This window comes from Mesocricetus auratus, unplaced genomic scaffold, assembly GCF_017639785.1.
Source record: "Mesocricetus auratus isolate SY011 unplaced genomic scaffold, BCM_Maur_2.0 Super-Scaffold_100010, whole genome shotgun sequence".
Taxonomy (NCBI): domain Eukaryota; kingdom Metazoa; phylum Chordata; class Mammalia; order Rodentia; family Cricetidae; genus Mesocricetus; species Mesocricetus auratus.
Window position 1 is genome coordinate 25,088,457 of NW_024429194.1, and position 20,333 is coordinate 25,108,789.

The 20,333-nt window shown below is 43.2% G+C and overlaps 1 protein-coding gene across 1 annotated transcript in view; it reads left to right on the plus strand.

The window, feature by feature from the left end:
* The window catches only part of Dner (delta/notch like EGF repeat containing), a 304,752-nt gene that overhangs the window by 240,375 nt on the left and 44,044 nt on the right, over nt 1–20,333 (plus strand). The window contains exon 9 of the mRNA XM_040753181.1: nt 609–833. Coding sequence (XP_040609115.1) covers nt 609–833 — 225 coding nt within the window. The remainder of the gene's footprint in view (nt 1–608; nt 834–20,333) is intronic.

A 20,333-nucleotide genomic window follows, 5' to 3' on the forward strand; every position in this document is an offset into this window, starting at 1 on the left:
TGTAAGGATGAATTATAATCTAGAAATTATATACTTAAATGTATTATATGTTTTCAAGAAATTGAGTAGGAGACATGATTAAGATGGGTGAGTTGTCTTCATTATTTACTATTTTACATGTTTTCATTCTTTTACATTTAGTGTTATATCTTATCATACTTTTAGATAATCATCTTATTTTGGCATATTTTAGATTATACATAAATACATATAACCTACACTTGCCATGTGCACATATGATGTACATCCATTCACTATCTTGTGTTTATACCTTGTTTCAATAAGCACAGAAAACCAGGATTTGATATTTTATCATAGGGTTCCCAAATCTATGATAAACAATCTTATAGGTCATAATGGGTTGGGTTGTGACATATCTGAATTAGTTATTGTTTGCAAACATGTTTTAATCTTTTATTATTTTTATTCTTTGAGACAGGGTCTCATCTATTCCATGTGCTCCCAGATTTGCTCTATATCTGAGGATGGCCTTGAACATCTAAAGCGCCTGCCTCTGCCTCCCTAGTGCTAGGCAGTTTACTCTATCCACTAAACTGCATCTGTAGCCCTGTTTCAACCATTTAAAGCCCTTCTTTGCTTTCTTGCAGGATACTTCGGTGCTGCTTGTGAAGAGAAGGTCGACCCTTGCATGTCTTCTCCATGCCAGAACAATGGCACCTGCTACGTGGACGGTGTGCACTTCACCTGCAGCTGCAGCCCAGGCTTCACAGGGCCAACATGTGCTCAGCTCGTTGACTTCTGTGCCCTCAGCCCGTGTGCTCATGGCACGTGTCGCAGCGTGGGCACCAGCTACAAGTGCCTCTGTGATCCAGGTTGGTTTTCCATGTCGATGGCAAAGCTTTGCCTAGACGACTCTTTAGTTGGTCTTTGCTTCTGAGCAAAGGTCACCCACAGAGTGTGACACACACGGTGACTTCCACTCATCTGTGCAGACTTACTCTTGGTAGAGCTTTAAACATGCCTTTTCTTTTACACGTGGGCCATTCACGATCATGGTGAGAAAATTAGAAAGTGCGAAAAAGCAGAAGGGAGAAACTTGAAATCGGCGAAATCTTCTAACATAATTTTAGTGTTCAGGAAAAGCACAGTGCAGTTCATTTATCACCACAGTTGATTAACATTCCTACTCTGCATGTAGCATGTTCTACCCTGCTTCCTCTGTAGACATTCAATAGCTTCATTATTTGTTTCCCCAAAATACTTTGCATTCATGATCCTGGTATTTAAATTGTAGAAGTTTTGAAACCTGGAAGTCAAGGTGATGACTTGTCCTCATTTGTGTCTTTCTATCTACTTGTGCATCTGCAAAAAACACGTGGGTAGCTCTTTCTCTTATGCCCATGTCTGCATCCTTGCATGAACTAAGGCTTTACACTACTTCTCCCACATGTGACAGTGGGTAGTCAGTGTAGGTAGCCAGTACTTGCTTTCACTGACCCATGGCTAGTCCTGGGATGCCTGCTCTCTCTTACTCCATCTCTCTTCAAGGGCTGAGTTTCTCTCCTCTGATTTCCAAACACCACCCACAATATCACTTTCATCATCTTTGCAGTGAGACACAGTCACATACCTCATAGGGATGTTTTGTTTCAACATAACACATACGCATTGCTGGTCCACAGGGTTGCATAGCCTCTGGACATCCTAGCCACCTTAGCAGGTGTGAGAATACCCTCAGTGATGCTTACACAATGATGGAGTCACCTAACAATACACTTCTTGGGATGTTTCCCCATCCTTCAGTGACAGGTAATATGCTAATGATTGTGATAGGTGACACTTTGCCCCAAGGAGTGAGAGAAAGGTGCTTAAATAGATTTTGAATCAATAACTGTACCCTTGAGCTATTACTAAGTGGGTGACATTCTTTCTAGGTTCTTAGCTGGATATGTCACATCTTTGGGCCTTTCATGGCTACATTTACCTGGAATTTCACTAGAGGTTCACTTCTACCTATGTCCTCATATCCATTAGAGAGCCTGAGCCCAAATTCTAACCCCAGTGTGTCTGGCTCTAAGGTTCCTTTGGCTCAGAACTTCCAAAGACCACACCTCATACTCACAAATCAATTAAAAGACTTAGTGGGAAATACAGCTAAGCTTTCGAAAGGTGGTGCAAAGCTTTTAGCACATAAACTCTTAATTCTCTGATTTTTCCTGAGCAGCTGATCTTGTGCCAAGTGCTTCTTTCTTCTGTGCTCTGCAATACAGAGGAGGAGCTGTTTAATCTGCTTGGTAACAGTGTTAGTATTCTCCGAGAAGCAGGACACACACACACACACACACACACACACACACACACACACACACACACAGGTTTATTTTAAGTAACTGGCTCATGCAATTGTGGGGACTGACGAGTCCAAAATCTGTAGAGGAAGCTGGCAGGCTGCAAAACCAGCACAGTGTCTGTGTTGTGCTTTGAAGCTAAAATTCTTGATCTGCAAGGACCTGAGTCTGCTCTTCAGGCCTCCAAAAACTGTGCTGATTCCTGGCACTACTGTTGTTTTTAATACCATCTAAGAGAAAGTGCCTGTAGGCCATATGTATGTAGAGAAAATATCTGGATACCATCATCACCTATCTAACCAGACAGGTGCAATAAATGATCACAGTAATATTGGGGTTCCCTGTAAACCTCCAAGTGAAGTGTCCTTGATTCCCTCTATGATGTCCCCATCTTTTCTGAGTCTTCATCATCTTTCTCTGAAGGAGTCTTGATTGACATGGTAGCATGTTAATCCTGGCTTTCATGTGTGGAACCCAAGCCCATGTGTGACAGAGCTGCATGCAGAGGAATGAGGCAGAACAGGGCTGTACCATTCACTACCTTGTGAGCACACCCTTGGGACAGCTTGGTGTGTGCAGACTGAACAAGGTGCCATCATACCGGACAGAACCATGCCTCACACCTGGCACGACTAGGACTCACCATGCCCAAGCTCTCTGCAGATGCCACAGCACATGTGATTGCCCCCCCCCCCGTGGCTACTGGAAGTGGATTATATTTGTTAGGTGCTTCTCCACATTCTCTTACCTGCCTGTGAGGGCCCTCTTTCTCTACAGCCTCAGAGAAGACCCAAGCAGGACAGACCAGAAAACAACTTCATTTTCTCCCTTGAATCCCTGCCTTTTTTTTTAAAGATTTATTTATTTATTATGTATACAGTGTTCTGTCTGCACGTATGCCTGCAGGCTAGAAGAGGGCACCAGATCTCATTACAGATGGTTGTGAGCCACCATGTGGTTGCTGGGAATTGAACTCATGACCTCTGGAAGAACAGCTAGCTGGTGCTCTTAACCCCCAAGCCATCTCTGCAGCCCATGAATTCTCTCATCTTAAGCATTCTAAAATCTCTGATGTATTTAGCACTTTAAAAAAATTTTAAGTGGCTATACTTACTTGAAGATAAATCTGTCTGTTCTGTCTGTAACTCTGTGGTGTGTGTGTGAGAGAGAGAGAGAGAGAGAGAAGAGGAGAGAGAGGAGAGAGAGAAGAGAGAGAGAGGGGAGAAAGAGAGAGAGAGAGAGAGAGAGAGAGAGAGTGAGAGAGAGAGGAGAGAGAGAGAGAGAGAGGAGAGATTATCCTCTTTCTACTCTGGGAGAGGCAGTTGGGAGCAGTAGGAAGGCCATACCACTGATCTATTCACTATGAACATAAGACACAGAGCATCCCTGGGCCTGAGTTTTCTCCTTGGTAGGAAGCTGGAGGGAGGGGGGAATCCAGTGCAGCTCCTCTATGTGGTGTTAAGAGCTGTCCTTTCAACCTTTCTTACCCCTCATGGGGTTTCCAATAGCATCTTTTGAGGCATAGTGGACTGAGACACTCCCATTTCTGTTTTACTTTCCCTTCTGTTCTGTTAAGACTTCATCTGTTTCCACCTGGAATATTTAGATTTGAAGTCACCTTTGATCCAGCACTATCCTTAAGTAGCCTTAAAACCCACAGAAGATCTATCTTCTATTCCATAATACCTTCATTCGTTATGCAACATCCATTGGGGTCCTGGGATTGATCCCATGAGGACTTGCTCATCAAATTCAGGACATCCAGTTGCTTTCAAAGGGAAGACTCTCTCAGGTGGTTGGGTGACTTTATGTGAAATGAAAACAGGCCTTTAAACATCTGGTATGAATTTACATGTGAAGAAATGAACATGACAGGTCTGTGAGTGGGAAATTTCTTGTCTTAATTTTTTTCGAGCATGTAATTGCTTTACCACTCATTTGCATAATAGTCAAATCTCATGAGAATGGGTGAAATTGGATGTCTGGCTGCAGAGTGGTGGGCTGGATTATCTTTATAGAGAGCAAACAGATCCTGTTTCATAAATGGCAACAGATTGAAATCATACCAGATTGGCAATTAGTTCTCATCTGGAAAAAACAAAGAAACCAACCATGCTATTCTGATTACTGCAAATCAGGTGTGTCAGGTGTTTTATTTTCACACTTCAGCTTTAGCTTGCCATTTCCAGGGTTTCTAATGGTGTTTTAATAGTAAATAATAAAATGTCACTACTGAGTAATTGCTGAAATGTCACCTCTCAGTGACAGTTTTAAGTGACAGGCCACTTGTTCTTTAAAAACAACGAATGTAAATTGAAATCTCCCCGAGACTGGAGAAGTGAGGTCTTGGGAATACTGCATATATTAGGTGTGAATGTGTCAAGAGCACACTGTGGCTATTACAGGTGGCATCTTGTGACTCAGGACAATGGTGGCATCTTTTAGATGGTAATTTAGAGGCAGTGCTGAGATAACCAGTATCAGAAGCAGTGGCTGCCTGGATGGAACAGGGTTTCTTTTGACTGACTTGGGCTCCCAATTCACTTGAGTGAGCACTCTCCACTTGCTTGTTTTCTTGTCAGCCCCAACTCTGCAGGTGGACCTATCTTAAAGAACAGGAGTTACAAGGCATTAGAGTAGCTTGCATACAAACATATGTATCAAATTAAAAATTTAACAATAATGTCTCTCATGACCATAATCTCAATGTCAATAATTGGGCTCCTAGACCTGGGCAGGGTGTTGGCCGCATTTCCCAACCAATTCTTCTCCACCAAGGGGCTAGTGATCCAGGACATCATCCAGACATGTACTGAAAAGTAAGTAAAATTAGGCTCCCTTTAAACATAGTCCTTATCCTCTTGTCTTTAGAAATCACATTTATAGGAGTCAGATACTATTTTGTTTCTATTGTCTACATTTACCTCATCTGTAGACTGCATTTCTGCTGGTGTGGCTTCCTACTGTGATTTTCAGACTTGACCACATCAGTATTCAGAGAGCACTGCCTGGAAGCAGAATAAAGATAAGACCTGATGGTTAGAATATTCATAGTAATTGAACAGCAACAAGGAAATTAACACACCTATAAAGATAGGAAGGCATTTGGCTCACTAATGAGTGTCTGGGAACATTCAGATTCTGGGATAAGTACAGCAGGCAATTTTTATCTTTCTTAGCCAGGACTAGTTATTAAACCAGACTTCCTCTGGTTTATTGGGATGAAGACAGTTCTTGTATTGACACACTGTGATCTGGTCCAACGCTTTGTACATGAGAGGAATGGATTGCATATGAGAAGTGTAGACTGTGCCGGTATCTATGGCTCGTTTCCAATCCTGTGATACCCTTCCTTTTTAACTCCCAAAATGTGGTGCCTGTTTTCATCATCTGGTCCCCAAAGGATGAAATGAATGAAGTCGTGTTTAATCAGATGCATCTTCATCCATAGGAACCTGCCTCACTCTTCATAACCTGTCCTCTGCCAAACAAAACATACCCACAAATAAAAACAGTTGGAATATTGACTTCAAATGCTGATGGAACTAAGAACTCGGGAAGAGAAGAGCAGCCACTGATGTCTGAAGCTTGCTTGTAGCCTGCTGATAGATCCTGGAGTTGTTAGGAGCTGGCCTAGTACACACACCATGGAGTCCTGTTGACTCCTGTTGGGCATCAGGACAAGTGTAATGATGTCAGACATCACTCAGGCCCAGAGGCCAAGAGGCTGTGGCAGAGTAAGATGAAACAAGATGATAGCAAATTCTGTCTTGTTGGGGAAGTCCTGTTATTTGCCTGTTATTTGTCAATAAAGTACTGTTGAGCCTATAGGAATCTAGATAGGTGGGGCTAGGAGTCCAGGAGGATTCTGGGAAGGAGAAACACAAGAGAGTTCGAGATGTAACGCCATTGGGGTAGGAAGCCCGGAAACCTCTCCGGTAAGAGAAATACTTAGATTAACAATTATGGGGTAATTACTTAAGTCAGAGCTAGCCAGTAAGAAACAAGCAAGGCCAACAGCTTCATAATTAATACAGTGTCTTGTGTGATTATTTGGGGACTAGAATGTGGCAGAGCCCAGGCGGCTGGCGGGGGATATACCAAAGTGGCTAGCAAAGATAAAGCTTCTCTTAACACTGTCTAAAACATAAAAAGATTCTCATTAGCCTGGGCCTGCTGATACATGCTTATCCCTGCTACTTGGGGATGCTGAGACAGAAAAATCATAAGTTCAAGGCTTGCCTGGCCAAACAGCTGAGATCCTGTCTTAAGATAAAAAGTGTAAGAAGGATTGACAATGCAGCTTAGTGGTAGAGTACTTTCCTAGCATATATGAAGATGGAGGTTCAGTCTCCAGTAATAAAGCAGAACAAAACAATCAGAAGAAAACCATGTAGCAATCAGATGCTGAATGTTATCTTTGCTTAGTTTCTACTGTCAACTCAGTTGCCAGTTACGTCCTCACCTGTTACATGGACACGCCAAACTGTCCAAGGGTTGAAGGATTGCTCACCATCTTGAACATACATTTTCTGACTGATGTGATGAATAGTTAAGAACCAGGGGCTGGACAGAGCTTTGTAAGGGAAGTATTTCTTGATTCACCAGTCTTTATGATGTGGGACCCAAGGCTGCCCTTGCCTCCACTAGACTGGAATGAAATAAGGACTTGATTAGGGCCCAGAGCCTCTGTTGCCTCAGAATAAATAAGAAACAAGGTTAAACTGTCACCTTCATTCTCTGAAGGTCAGAATGTCTGAAAAATGAAGAATTTAGCTGTTATTTTTAGTTTTCTGCCTTGAGACAGCTTTGGTGTCCTAAGCTGTCCACAGCCTGGCCTCTGTAGAAATGCCATCCATCATTGTCAATAACAGTGGCTCTTCTGGACCTTGGAACTTCAGCATTGGAGACCCTGTAACAGTGGGTGTTTTTGGTGATATTCATCGTGTGATTGGCTATAGCTGACTCCTGAGTCCTTATCAGACAACAAACATGAGTGTTCTAGCATTCAGTATGCTTGAAGATTCTTCAGTTGGTTGGATTTGTGTGAAGACCTGAGGACAATGCCCTGCATTTCCCTTACTGTTTGCCATTGTGTCTCCTGCTTTTCCATTTGGAAGCTCACTGTGGAAGCTGATGCTTTCACAGAATTGCCTCTATTTTCATGAAGATTCAGAGCTTTGGATTTGCCTGGAGAAGATTGATATATGGCCCCTCCCTCCTCCACTCCCTTCTTCCCTCTCTCTCCCTCCTCCCCGCCGTCCTCCCTTCATTGCTTCAGTTCCTGGACTCAAGTCTTACAGACAGGTTTCATTTTATTTCTATCATTCTAGATTGTTTTAGTTTTAAAGATTTGTTTATTTGGATGTGAAAGAGTGCTTTGCCTTCATGGATGTATGTGCACTGTGTGTGTGCCTAATACTTGTGGAGGTCAGAAAGGGCATTGGATTCCCTGGAACTGGACTTAGGGACAGTTGTGGTGCTGGGACTCAAACCCAGTTTTCTAGAAGAACATTAAATGCTTTTAATAGCTAAACATTGCTCCAGCCCACAGTTTTTTGATGGCACAGATTTCAAGAAAAAAGATCACAAAGCTAATGTTTGTGGTCTAGTTCACTAGTAAGATACTGTTTTCAGGGTGCAGAAACAGCAGCTAAAATGGTCTGGACTAAGGAGGAAGTGGTGCCTGGGCTGTGGTTTTGGAAAAGCCTTTTACCAGTCACTCCCTAAAATTACCTTTCCTGTCAGTTCTCTGACCCCTGAAAGCTTATTTATCTGGTAGTCTGACTCTTTTAAGTTAGGCATTGTTTCTGGAAATGAAACCTCTGTAGTAGTTATCTCTGGAAAACAAACCACAGAGAAACTTGCTGGCTGAAAATGGTCATTTAAATAATAATTATAAATGGTAATTCATAATCCTATGGGATGTCCTGGGGAGGCTTAGCTGGACTCTCTTTGTGCTGCTCAGCAGGGGCTGTGCCCACATTTGCTTTTGTGGTTAGTTGGCAAGCCAGCTGGTCCTGAGTGACCCCACTCATATTGTTGGACTGTTAGCTGGAGTCATTGGGGGACAGGGCAGGACCACATTTTTCTCACTTGCAACATCTTCAGTGATGGCTCCTTCATTTGACATCTAGGTACCCAGAGCAGCAATGGAGGACTAGGCCTAATATACATGTACTTTTTCACTTTTAGAATAAAATGTAAATTTGCATTTATTTACTTACCCTGTGTATGGGAACCCGTGTGCCACAGCTTGGGTATAGAGGCCAGAGGCCAGCATTTGAAGTTAGTGTTCTTCTCCTGCCATGTGGGTCCTGGAGATCAAACTCCAGTCTTCAAGCTTGATGGCATGTGCCTTTAGCTGAGGCACCTTGCTGCCTCCCTGTCCTCCCATGCACTCTGTAAAGGCTGCTGCTCTCTTGTTTGCAAATGTTCCATTTGCCTGATCTGGTTGCAGGGCCAAGCTCGGCACACACATGTGCACAATTAACACACACCTTGTATGATAGTTTCTCTATAAGAGCAAATTTGAGGAGAAAGGAAGAAGAAAAAAAACTGCTCTTTTTGGTTACTTCAGGAAAGGAGGCCCCGTGAGGTAAGTCTAACAGGAGTTCGGGAACCATCTCCCTTTCTCCGCTCCTAACTGCATGGGCTGCACCTTGTCCCCACTTTTCTTTCCAACAAGTTTCATTCTCTATTTTAGAGTACCAAGTACATGTTCCCCAGAGCCAGCAAATAAAGACACCACTTTGAGCTTCCCTGCTTTAGGACTTCTTACATGTGATTTCCTATGTATCTTTAATTCAATAATGGCAAATGGGGCAGAAATCAGGGTGACTCAAGTTGTTGAGTTGTGGTGCTGGTTTATTTGCATTTTGAAAATGTCCTTCTAATCCAATTACCCCAAAGAACATTTTGTTGGCTGAAATATCTCAATGATAGTCTTTAGCCAAAGATGTGCCTCAGAAAACCAGGTCCAAGCCATCTGAGTTTCTGGCTATTTGGGATGGTAGCCAAGTTGGGAGGGGCATATTTACAAAAACATCTATAGAAGACTGAGAGAAGTTTCTCTGGTATTTAATAATCTTTTTGATTCCACATACTTATCTGAGAATGGCAATGACTGTGTAGAGGGTTACAGATTTCATCGTGTCTCCGAATGTCCCAAGTTAATTGACAGGGAAACAGTATATTCAGAAGGAAAGACATCATGGTCAATTTTAAAGTGTCCATGCACTAAATGACCTGGAATAACTCTGGTCATGTTCTGTCTTCCATCTCACAGTTCTGTGGCATCAAACTGTATGTAGGAGAAGGCCACTTCTGACAGCACTCAGGGAACGCCACAAGTTTGTCACAGAATGGTTCTGATTTTGGGGTTTGTAAAACTGACTGCCTTGGTTTGTAGCTTCCTGGTAATATTCTGAGAGGGGGGGGAGAAACAGACACAGAGAGAGAGAGAGAGAGAGAGAGAGAGAGAGAGAGAGAGACAGAGAGACAGAGAGACAGAGAGACAGAGAGACAGAGAGAGGGGGGAAGAGGTAGAGAGGGTGGTGTTTCTGGGCTCAAGAAAGCTGAATTGTTAATACTATGCTTCTGAATCTGGACTCGTTTCATCTCATTCTGATTATACATGTATGAAACCTGTTGCTCCATCTCTATTACTCTGATAAACTCATACAAAGCAACTTGAGGGAGAAATGGTTTATTTTAGCTCCCAGTTCCAGATTACAGACATCACTAAGGAGAAGTCACTGTCAAGAGCAGGAAGAAATGATTGCACAGCTCTCGTTCACTCAGAACTGGTGCTGCCCACAGGGGGTTGGGTCTTCCTATATCCATCAGTTCCTTAATTAAGGCAGTGCCCACAGACAAACACAGGTCAACCCGCTATAGATGTCATTCATAGACACTCTCTTCACAGGTGACTCTAGGCAGTGGTGAGGTGAGGTTGCATGCTAGTCATCACATCAATTGTACACCGACGGCCTGGGCCCACCCTGAAAGTGTCTGAGGTCTCAGAAGGACCCAAGAACATGCATTATAACACATTCTCAGGTGAATGTGCTGCTTGCTGGCCTGGGAACTGTGCCACGAGAACCTCTCCTACAGAACAGTGAGTGTTGACACATCAAAGTGTGTTTACAGTCTGAGTAGCATCCACCCTAAATTCTTGGGACTAAATATGATTTAGATTTCAATTTTGGGATATTTGAAGATATATAATGATAATTCTTGAGTATGGAACCTCAGTATAAACACAAAAAATAATTTCCATACTTAACTTCTATAGTAGACCAGAGGTGACCTTATACAATATTTTTGTAATAATTTTGTGCACTTTGCCTGTAACTCATTACTAGGTTAGGTGAGAAATTTTCAATTTGTGCTATTATGCTTATTCTAAGAATAGTTAAAAAATTTGGAACATTTCAGATTTCAGATTTTAGGATTAGGTCTTCTCAATCCATTGGCAAGACAGTAAATTAAAATAAAATGCAATCAGTTGTGAAATAAATAAAAAGCAATTAATCATTTGGAAAATGATCCCATGCCTTAATCCTTCACAATTTGTATTTACATATATATGCATTTATATATAATATGCATTTATATACTTATAATATTTATATTTATAACATATAAATATATGTATAAGTGCAGTTTGGTGGGTTGATCTTTATCTTCTGCTACCATGCATTCTTTTCATAAAAGACATCTTTTTATGGTGCCTCTGTGATTAAATTTTAAAGAAACCCCTTCTCTATGTAGCCAGTTTGGATCGTAGGTAGAATCCACCCTCTAGTGGCCAAAATCAAAATGAGGAAGGATTGCATTTAATTTCTATTTTGTATGTGACTAGGTTGTAACCTTCCTTGTTCTGAAGGCAATCGTAAGAGAAGTCTTTCCAGGTCAGTGTTTACATCAAGATATTGCTAGAAAATTCTCAAGATGACAATCAAGTACCTTAACATATGCAAGAACTTCTGTGTGACAGGTTCTCTGTGGAGCTCACTTGACTTTTGATACTCTTTGTAACCACACTGTGCCATCCACATGTCATCAGCTGTGTCATGGACGACATGGTTCTTTGTCCTTACATGTGTTTTGGAAAGAGAACTCTGCTTGCTGCTATAGATGGAATTCTGGTGGTTTGCTCTAGTTCAATGCTATTAGCATTTTCCTTCAAATATGATTTATACATGTAAACTAGAGAAACTTCTGGGTTTTAAACAAAAACTTCCCTGCTGATTGAATAGTGTAACTCTTGTTTTTAAAAAGCATCTTCTTTATTAGTGATCCCTCTTGGTGTGGTGGCTGCTTTCTGTGTCTGAATAAGGCCTGTCCTTCCCTTTATAGACTTTGAGAGTTCCTCTCATCCCATATCTTAAAAAGTCTATAATGAAGTTAGGCCTTGTTCAACCAGGAATTAGCCATAGAATGTGGTCATCATTTCCCTGATAATTTGAGGCAGTATTTAAATTTGTCATTATATATATGTATATATATATAATATCAAGAAAGTGGGGTTGATAATATCCTTTATATTATACAAATAGCATACTTCTGTGGAAAATTGTAAAATGTGAACATGTGCATTTAAATATATAAAACCAAACACTGTCAGTTTTGGAAAATATTTTCCCAAGCATTTTAATGCATATTCGTTCAAACCATACATATGCAAAAAACCTTCTGCATTTATGAATTCACAGGTTACTCTGCTCTATGATTTCATTTTCTTAGCAAATTTAATTCACCCCATTTGATCAGGCATCTTATATTTACTAATCTATGTCCTATGGAACATAAAATGAACCATTATATAGAGAAAATGCAGACATGGGGTTGGCTATTGAGCAGAGTAAAAAATCTACTTCTAAGAGGGAAACCAGATCTATCTTGGAGATTACTCTTCAGGAGATGAGGCTATGGAAAAATGGGTTATGAAAAAGTCAGAGATAAACAGCATGTATTGTATTAGAAAACTCCTGGCCTTTGAGAGCTGGGCCAACCAGCCATGTGCTGTGGAGCACTGAGCTTCAGCTGGTATTGTCTTTTTTTTCCCCAGTGAGGTTTTGTGTGTGTGTGTGTGTGTGTGTGTGTGTTGCCCTTGTGATGTGGTGTTTTAGAGCAATAGCTTCTTTTAGCATTCAGATATTCAGAGCTTTTACAGTGTGGTGAGGAGCCTGGTTCTCATTTCTGGAGAACAACACCTAGGTCGTCTGTTTAGATAATATTTGTACTTCAGGCCACATGACCACAACCCAGATGGACACATGCTTATTGTGTGGCAGGCATTGTGCTAGGTGCATGGCTTGGGTCAGAACCCCATGGGCGGGGTCAAGTGCACATCCTCTTGATGACACATCATTTGTTATTGCAGAGTCCCATGAGTCACGTTGATGGAAGATATCGCTCATTGGGACTAAGCTGTAGTCACATATCTGGGTGACCTAGAAGTCCAACACTCAGTGTTGACTTATAGAAAAATATCTAATGAAGAGAAATGACATAAATTATAATTTTGTTCACATAGAATACCTGGGGAACTAGTAATCCTGCAGTGAAACATTTCTCACAAACTCACCCCATCTCACCTGCCTCTTCAGGTGACCCTCCAATGACAGTGCCCAAGGACATCATACCGGGAGATGATACAGCTCTTTAGGAACCCTGACATTTCTGTGAGGGGCCCTGCTCTTTTGCCTGCTTTAATCTCATCATGTTCTGGACTCATTTCTGTTCTAGCTTATCTTTCTGAGCTTTCCCATCCATATCTTTTGTTTGCTTGTTTCTTGTCTTTTAGCTGACATCTCTGGGACCTTACCACACGCCCCCATACATCTTTCTCTTCCTCCCTCTCCTCCCTTCTCTGGTCCTCCACCTTTGGCTTCTTGTTTCTACACTTAACTTTTTTATTAGTGTGTGCACACACATGTGCGCATGATGTGCATGGGTATACATGCCATGGCATATGTGGAGGTCAGAGGAAAGGGCCTCTACCTGTGAGCCGTCTTGCAAGCCTTACATATAAGTTATAATAGGATGTTTGGTAGTAGAATCAGAATTCAGCAAATACTTGTGAAAAAAAAAACCCACTGTTTATTTTTTAGATCATTTGTTTTTCTGAGAGAATCTGTCTGTCCTATTTGCTCACTTAAAGTTAGCTTCTAGAAAGTGTTTTGCCTTCCTTCCTACCCCACCACTCTCTGCAGCCTCCTCCCACCAATGGATTTGGCTGTGTTTGGAAGTTTGTAGAACAGGAATTGGCCTCGGTAGATGCCTCTCTTACACCTCATTGTTGCAGAAGTCTAAGATAAGACAAGACAAGACAGGAGCCTGGCCTGACCCTATAACACTCTTTTCTTCTCATAGTCTATTCAGCACCAAGTGTTTCTGGTTTACCTTTTAAGTAGCTCTTAGCAAGGCAGTGGCATTGCCTTCATCCGTGTTGGAATCCCTGTTCCTCGTGGCAGCCTCCTCAGTGGTCTGTCTCCTCCTAAAGTGTTTGAAGTAGTGCTCTGCTCTATAAAATGGAGGCATCACCCAACATCTCTCAGTGGCCCCCTGCCATTGGTTTCACTTGAAAGCTCATCATCACTCCTATTAACATAATAGGGTTATGTCCTCCCTGCCTAGCTCTAAACTACCCTGGGTGAGGTGGAGGATTTGATCTTCTGGGAACTGGCCTAGACTTGAATCTAAGTGATAGATGTTTCTATTTATCCGCTCACACTGAAAAGATGGAAGGACTTTGTCTTTAACGCAACCTCCCCACGCAAGTCTCACTGAAGCTTGACTACAAAGCAAACTCGAGTAAAAAGTCCTTTCAAGCTGCCTTTGCCCTGAATTCAGGTGGGGCTGGGGTCTGAGCAGCTTGTCTGGCCTGTTTGGCCTGAGCATATGGCTGCTGGGTTTGGATGATCTTGCCAGGTTTCTTTCTTTGAGGCAGCGTGAAGCACGAATCGCCCCCTTCTTCCCCCAAGGTGACAGGAATGGATGAGCTGCTGGAATTTGTCACACAAAGTGTGAAAGCCATCTGGCTACAATGCGAGTAGGGTTTGGATTTTTTTTTCAGAGGGTGACAACATGGTGGGCCAGGCGAGGAAAAGAACTAAGGAGTAAACAGTGTGGGCTGCAGCCTACTTACACTGGTGTTTGAACAATGTTGGGGAAGGGGGAGAACTGGCCGTGGGAGTCTTGCTTCCCAATGGAGTGAGCAGGGCGAGCACCACTTCGGAGGAGGAGAGCAGCAGGTGTTTGGGAGCATTCCTTCTCCCACTCAGGGTCCCCCACATCTGTGTTGAGCTGCTGAGCCACACGCTCATGGTGACTGTGGTCTCCTTGCCTGAAAAGCAGGGGTAACCCTTCCTGGAAAACAGCTTCACCAGCCCATTTGCTGGGGTGGATGAGGCGAGAGCAGCCCCAGTTCCCAGTGGCCTCTAGAGGTGTGTGCGTGTGTGTGTGTGTGTGTGTGTGTGTGTGTGTGTGTGTGTGTGTGTATCAGAGGGATCTGTTGCATTGACTTGTACAACTGGAAAATGGGATTGTCCAGAATGGCTGTTAGCATGTGGGAGAAACAGAAAACTCAGCTTCAGTTCAGACAGGTGCCTTATGCAGCCCCGCACTGACACCAACAGCCTAGAAACTCCTTGGAGGCTTCACTGGTGTGCGGCCACATTACAACATGGAAGGAACTGTGTCTTGATGCCCTTGGGCAGTGGCAGCAGCAGTAAGTTCACCTTCTCAGGGAGTGCTTGCACCAATGACTGGCTTCCTGTGTGTGGTGATTTTTTAGGGGTCTGAGGAAACGCTGAAGGAAGACCTAAGACTCATAGTATGCAAGAGCAAGGAGCGTTTATTAACATTCCAGCAAGCACGTTGGGTTGTTCACATGTATAAGATGACAGGGATGACCCCGAGAGGAGTGTGCAGTCTCCTCTTAAGCACAGCGAGGAGAATTTCAGGAGCAGTTAGGTCATCTCAAACATAACTGGTAAAGCAAGCAGCAGTTACACTAGGATACTTTTAATTGACTGGGGTTTTAATCTTTGGGCATACTTGGGTAAGTTTCAAGGGGGTTGCAGGAACTGCCCTTGAAATACTGTGGGACTGACTCAGGCCTTGTTCATCGTGGTCTCTCCCTCATCCCTGAATGTAATTTGTTGATAAATGGTCCTTTGTTAGGAGAGATGCCTGTTTGCCCCTCCCAGAGAACTGAAACCCAAATTTGGTTATAAAAGTGTTAAAGCTTAAATCTTTCAATTTGAATAAGAATAACCCTCATAGGCTTATATATTTGAATTCTTAGTTACCAGGGAGTGGAATTCTTTGTATTATTTAGGGAGTATAGCAAGAAAATAATTCTGTATGTTTCAGTCGAATATAACTTTTCTTCCAAATAGTATTTATCTGTGGTAGACCGAGTTCCCTGGATGTGGAACCTACACATACAGAGGATAGGGTGTACTATGGGGTTCAGCAGGGGCACACTGGCATGACTCATGTCCCACACAGGGTGAAGAAAGATGGTCCTGAGAAAGGCATGCAATTTATAACTTATGGGTAGCTTATTTCTGTGACTTTCCATATAAAGTTTCCAGGCCACAACTTACGATGGGTCAATGAAACTGCAAAAACTACAACTTGAGATAAGAGGAGAAGTACTGCAGACACTATAGAAACCCTGTGTTGGGATGCTATGGACCGAATTAGACCCCTCCTCAAATTCTTTTTTTGAAGCTCTGACTCCAGTGTGATTATCTGTGAAGATAGGGCCCTAAAGAGGTGACAAAAGGAGCTGGGGAGACAGCTCAAGCATGACATGCTTGCTGTGGAAACATGAGGACCCAAGGTTGGTGCTCAGAATCTAGCTGAGGGCTCACACAGTGCTTGGGGTGGGGTGGGGTAGGGTGAGAGTGAGACCAGTGATCCCTGGAGCTTACTGGCCAGCCAGGCAACAAAGTCAAGGTGAACGGCATGACATCTGAGGTTGATCTCTAACCTCTGCTCTCACATGCAAACATGGACACACTATACAAACAGTGCACATGTAAAGGGATCATACATGTAAAGGGGTTGTAGAAGGTCTACAGGTCTAGAGGGCTAGGTTGTAACACAGTAGCTACAGCGGAATACCCTAGCACTGATTAGAGACAGAGGACAGGCTGTGTGAGGACATAGCAAGAGGTGACAATCTGCCAGCTAAGGACAGATCAGCCCGATACCCTTGCTCATGGACTTCCATTCTGCAGAACTGTGAGAATTAAGTTTCTGTTATTTAACTGATCCAGGCTGTGTTGTTTTGTTATGACTGTGCCAGCGGATAGACATAATAGACTATGCGTTTAGGGACAACATAGGGAAGTAGGGAGAACACGTAGGATTTAGTGTATGACCGTGATCAACTTCATTAGCCTTAATTTCTTCTCTATAATTTGGGACTTGTTTTCCCTTTTGCTGTTGTTGGTTTGCTTTGGGGATGGGATTTCATTAGGCCTCTATTGGCCTTGAACTCACTGTGCAGCTGAGGATGACTCTGGACTTTTCATCCTGCCTTTGCCTCTCCAGTACTAGGATTATGGGTGTGCACCATCATACCTGGTTCATGTGGTACTGGGGACAGATTCCAGGCTTTTGTGCTTACTAGGCAAAGCACTCTACTAACTGAGCTACACACTACCTTTCGGACATTGCTAAAGATTCAACAACACATGCAGTGGGCCTGTCTTAGTTACTATTCTACTGCTGTGAAGAGATTATCACACAAAGCATTTAAATGGGGCTTGCTTACCTTTTTGGAGGGTTAGTTCATGACTATCGTGGCAGGGAGTGTGGTGGCAGGTGGGGATGGCACTGGATTAGTATCTGGGAGCTCATATTCTGATTCTCAGGAAGGAGATAGGAAAAGAGAAACTGGGCCTGGTGTGGGCTTTTGAAACATCAAAGCCCACCTTCACTGACACAGTGGCTCCAAGGAGGCCACACCTCTTAATCCTTCCTAAATAGTGCACCTGCTGGGGACCAAACATTCAAATGCATGGGCCTATGGGGGGGGGCGTTCTCATTTAAACCAGCACAGGACCTGGCCCCAAAGCAGGTACCATTAACTTGCTACTAGGCTTTGAGAACCTTGCTATGTGTGTAGCTTTGTATCTGGGCCACCTGGGACTCCTGGAATGTCATAGGCATGGGGGAACTGTCAGTAGTGTTTTGGATACAGTAAAACTGTTCTGATTTGGTAGGTTTCCCACCCGAGAAATATTTGGCATGGTTGTGAACAATGCAGCTACAGCCTCAACCTTCTGTTCTAGTAGAGGAAGAAGCGTGAAGGACTCAGTTGATGATTTCAGACAGTTCCAAGTCAAAAGACTGAGATCAGCTGAGAGTAGAGTAGTGACCATCACTGCGGTGATGGCTCAGTTGGAAAAGTTCTGGTTGCACATACATGAGGACCTGAGTTCAGATCCCCAGAACCCATGTACAGAGCTAGGAACAGCAAGCAACCGTGTCTAGAGCCTAAGCATTGGGAGTATGGGCAAGGGCAAGACAGGCCAATCTCTGGAGCTTGCTGAACATTAGTCTAGCTGATCTGGAAAGCTCCAGGTTCAGTGAGAGACCTTGTCTGTGATCTCCACATGAATGCACACAGACACTCAGGCACTCACGCACGTAACACAAACAAACCCCACCCAGGCCTGGTGTCCTGCTTCATCACTCCCTGCTTTATTCTCCTGAGACAGGGTCTCTCTCTGGGCCTGGAGCTAGGCTGCTGAGCAGCAAGCCCCAGTGAGCCCTTGACTCTGTCCCTGCCCACAGTGCTGAGGTCACAAGTGTATGCTGCCATACTGGGCTTTTTTTTAAAACGTGGGTGCTAGGATCTGAACTCAGGCCCTTATGCTTGTGTAGCTAACGCCCTTAAGCACAGAACCATCTCTCCAGACTCTTCTATTTTTTTTCTTAATTTCCTTGGACTAGCCAAAGCTTTCAAACCCTGGACTTATTGCCCTGGGCTAATTTGTTTGCCTGAATTAATTATCAGCAGGGGGTGGCCACCTCATTTCTCAGAGCCTTTCTCTTTTGGAAGGAATGCCTTTTAATTCAAACAGTACAACTTAGGGCTTTTTGGCAACTAATGTAAAGGGTGCCTTGACATTTCCTTAAAGGCATTTAAATGTTACTGTCTCCGAAGAAACAATTTTAGAATATGAAGCCTTTACCCCCACCCCCACCCGGGCAAGGAAGAAAAACATCGCCAGCTTAATTATATCTATAAAATGACAACTTCCACGTTTGCTTTTCATGGTGCTACTGGAAGATAATGGTGCCATTTGCAAATTACAAAATAATTATGGATAATTTCATGAAACTCGTTTTGGATTTTTGTCGATGTAAATGACACCTCACTTTAGAGGACAAGGGTTCATGTAGAGTCATAGATTATCCCTCCCGACTGATAAAAGATCTGTTGGAGAACACATAGTTGGAAATGTGCTACCCTGGACAGTCTCACGTGGGCATATAAAGGTCCTTTTTGTAGTTGTGGGATCAAACCCAGTGATCTACCAACTGAGTTACATACCAACTTCATAAAATGCTCTTACAATTAGGGAAAGGACCCAAAGACACTTAGTTCTCTTTTTGCTCCTCTGTCTCTGTCTCTGCCTCTCTCTTTGTCTCTGTCTATCTCTGTCTCTGTCTCTGTCTCTGTCTCTGTCTCTCTCTCTCTCTGTGTGTGTGTGTGTGTGTGTGTAGGTACATGTGCACATATGTGCATGAGTGTGGAGACCAGTTGTGTTGTTCCTCTGGAACTGTCTACTTTTTTTTGTTTTTTAAGACAAGGTATCTTAGTTAGGGTTACTATTACTGTGATGAAACACCATGACCAAAAGTGAGCTAAAGAAAAAAAGGGTTATTTGGTTTATACTTCTATGTCACTGTCCATCACTGAATGAAGTCAGGACAGGAACTCAAACAGGGCAGGAATCTGGAGACAGGAGATGATGCAGAGGCCATGGAAGGTGCTGCCTACTGGCTTGTTCTCCATGGCTTACTCTGCCTATTTTCCTATAGAACTCAGGACCACCAGACTAGGGTTGACACTGCCCACAAAGGACTGGGCCCTCTCATATCAATTGCTAATTAAGAAAATGATCTACAGGCTTATCCTGTATAGCTTCCATTTTATTTTTCCAAGGTGTTTCTTCTGTCCTTATGAACATGGGCTTTGGTGGAGGTTGTGGTGCAGCTCCAGCAGGTCTAAATTGTGGTGGGGTTGTTTGGTCCTTCTGGGCTTCACAAGATCGATTCCTGACTACCTTGCTATGAATAGCATAGATCATACAGTAATGCAGCTTGATGTAGAGTTTGGGAGGTACATAAGTGCCAAAGACATGTGTTTTGGCTATGTCCCTGACAGAAGCATCCTCTACAATGTTCTGGATGATGAACTTCTTAATGGTCTTGTCCTTGGGCTCGAGCTGGGTTCAGTTCATGCAGTCAATTGAATGCACATGGCTGTGGCTCTTTTTGGCATGATGGTTGCTTCTTCTTTTTTGGTCATTTTGGAGCCAAGACCTGAAAGCGCCTACAGCCTGATCTTACAGTGGCATTTTCTCAATCAAGGTTCTCTCCTCTCAGATGAGTATAACTTATGTCAAGTCAACATAAAACTAGGCAGCACACAGGGTCTCTCACTGGCCTGCAGTGTGCCAAGTAGGCTAGGCTGGCTGGCCAGCAAGCTACAGGGATCCATCTGTCTCTACCTTCCTAGTACTGGGTTTACAAATGTGTGCCACCGTGCCTGGCTTTTTTAATTTTAATTTTTTTCTTAATGTGAGTCCTAGGGAGTAAACTCAGGTTCTTGTGTTTGTAGGCAAGCAATTTACATGACTGAGCTATCTTCCCAGCCCCTAGTTCATTACATATAAAGTATTTCTTGTGATAAGAAACAAGCAGTGCGAAGTGCTTGCTATCTGCTCACTGCTATGCTACACATCCTTAGAGTCTATTCACATT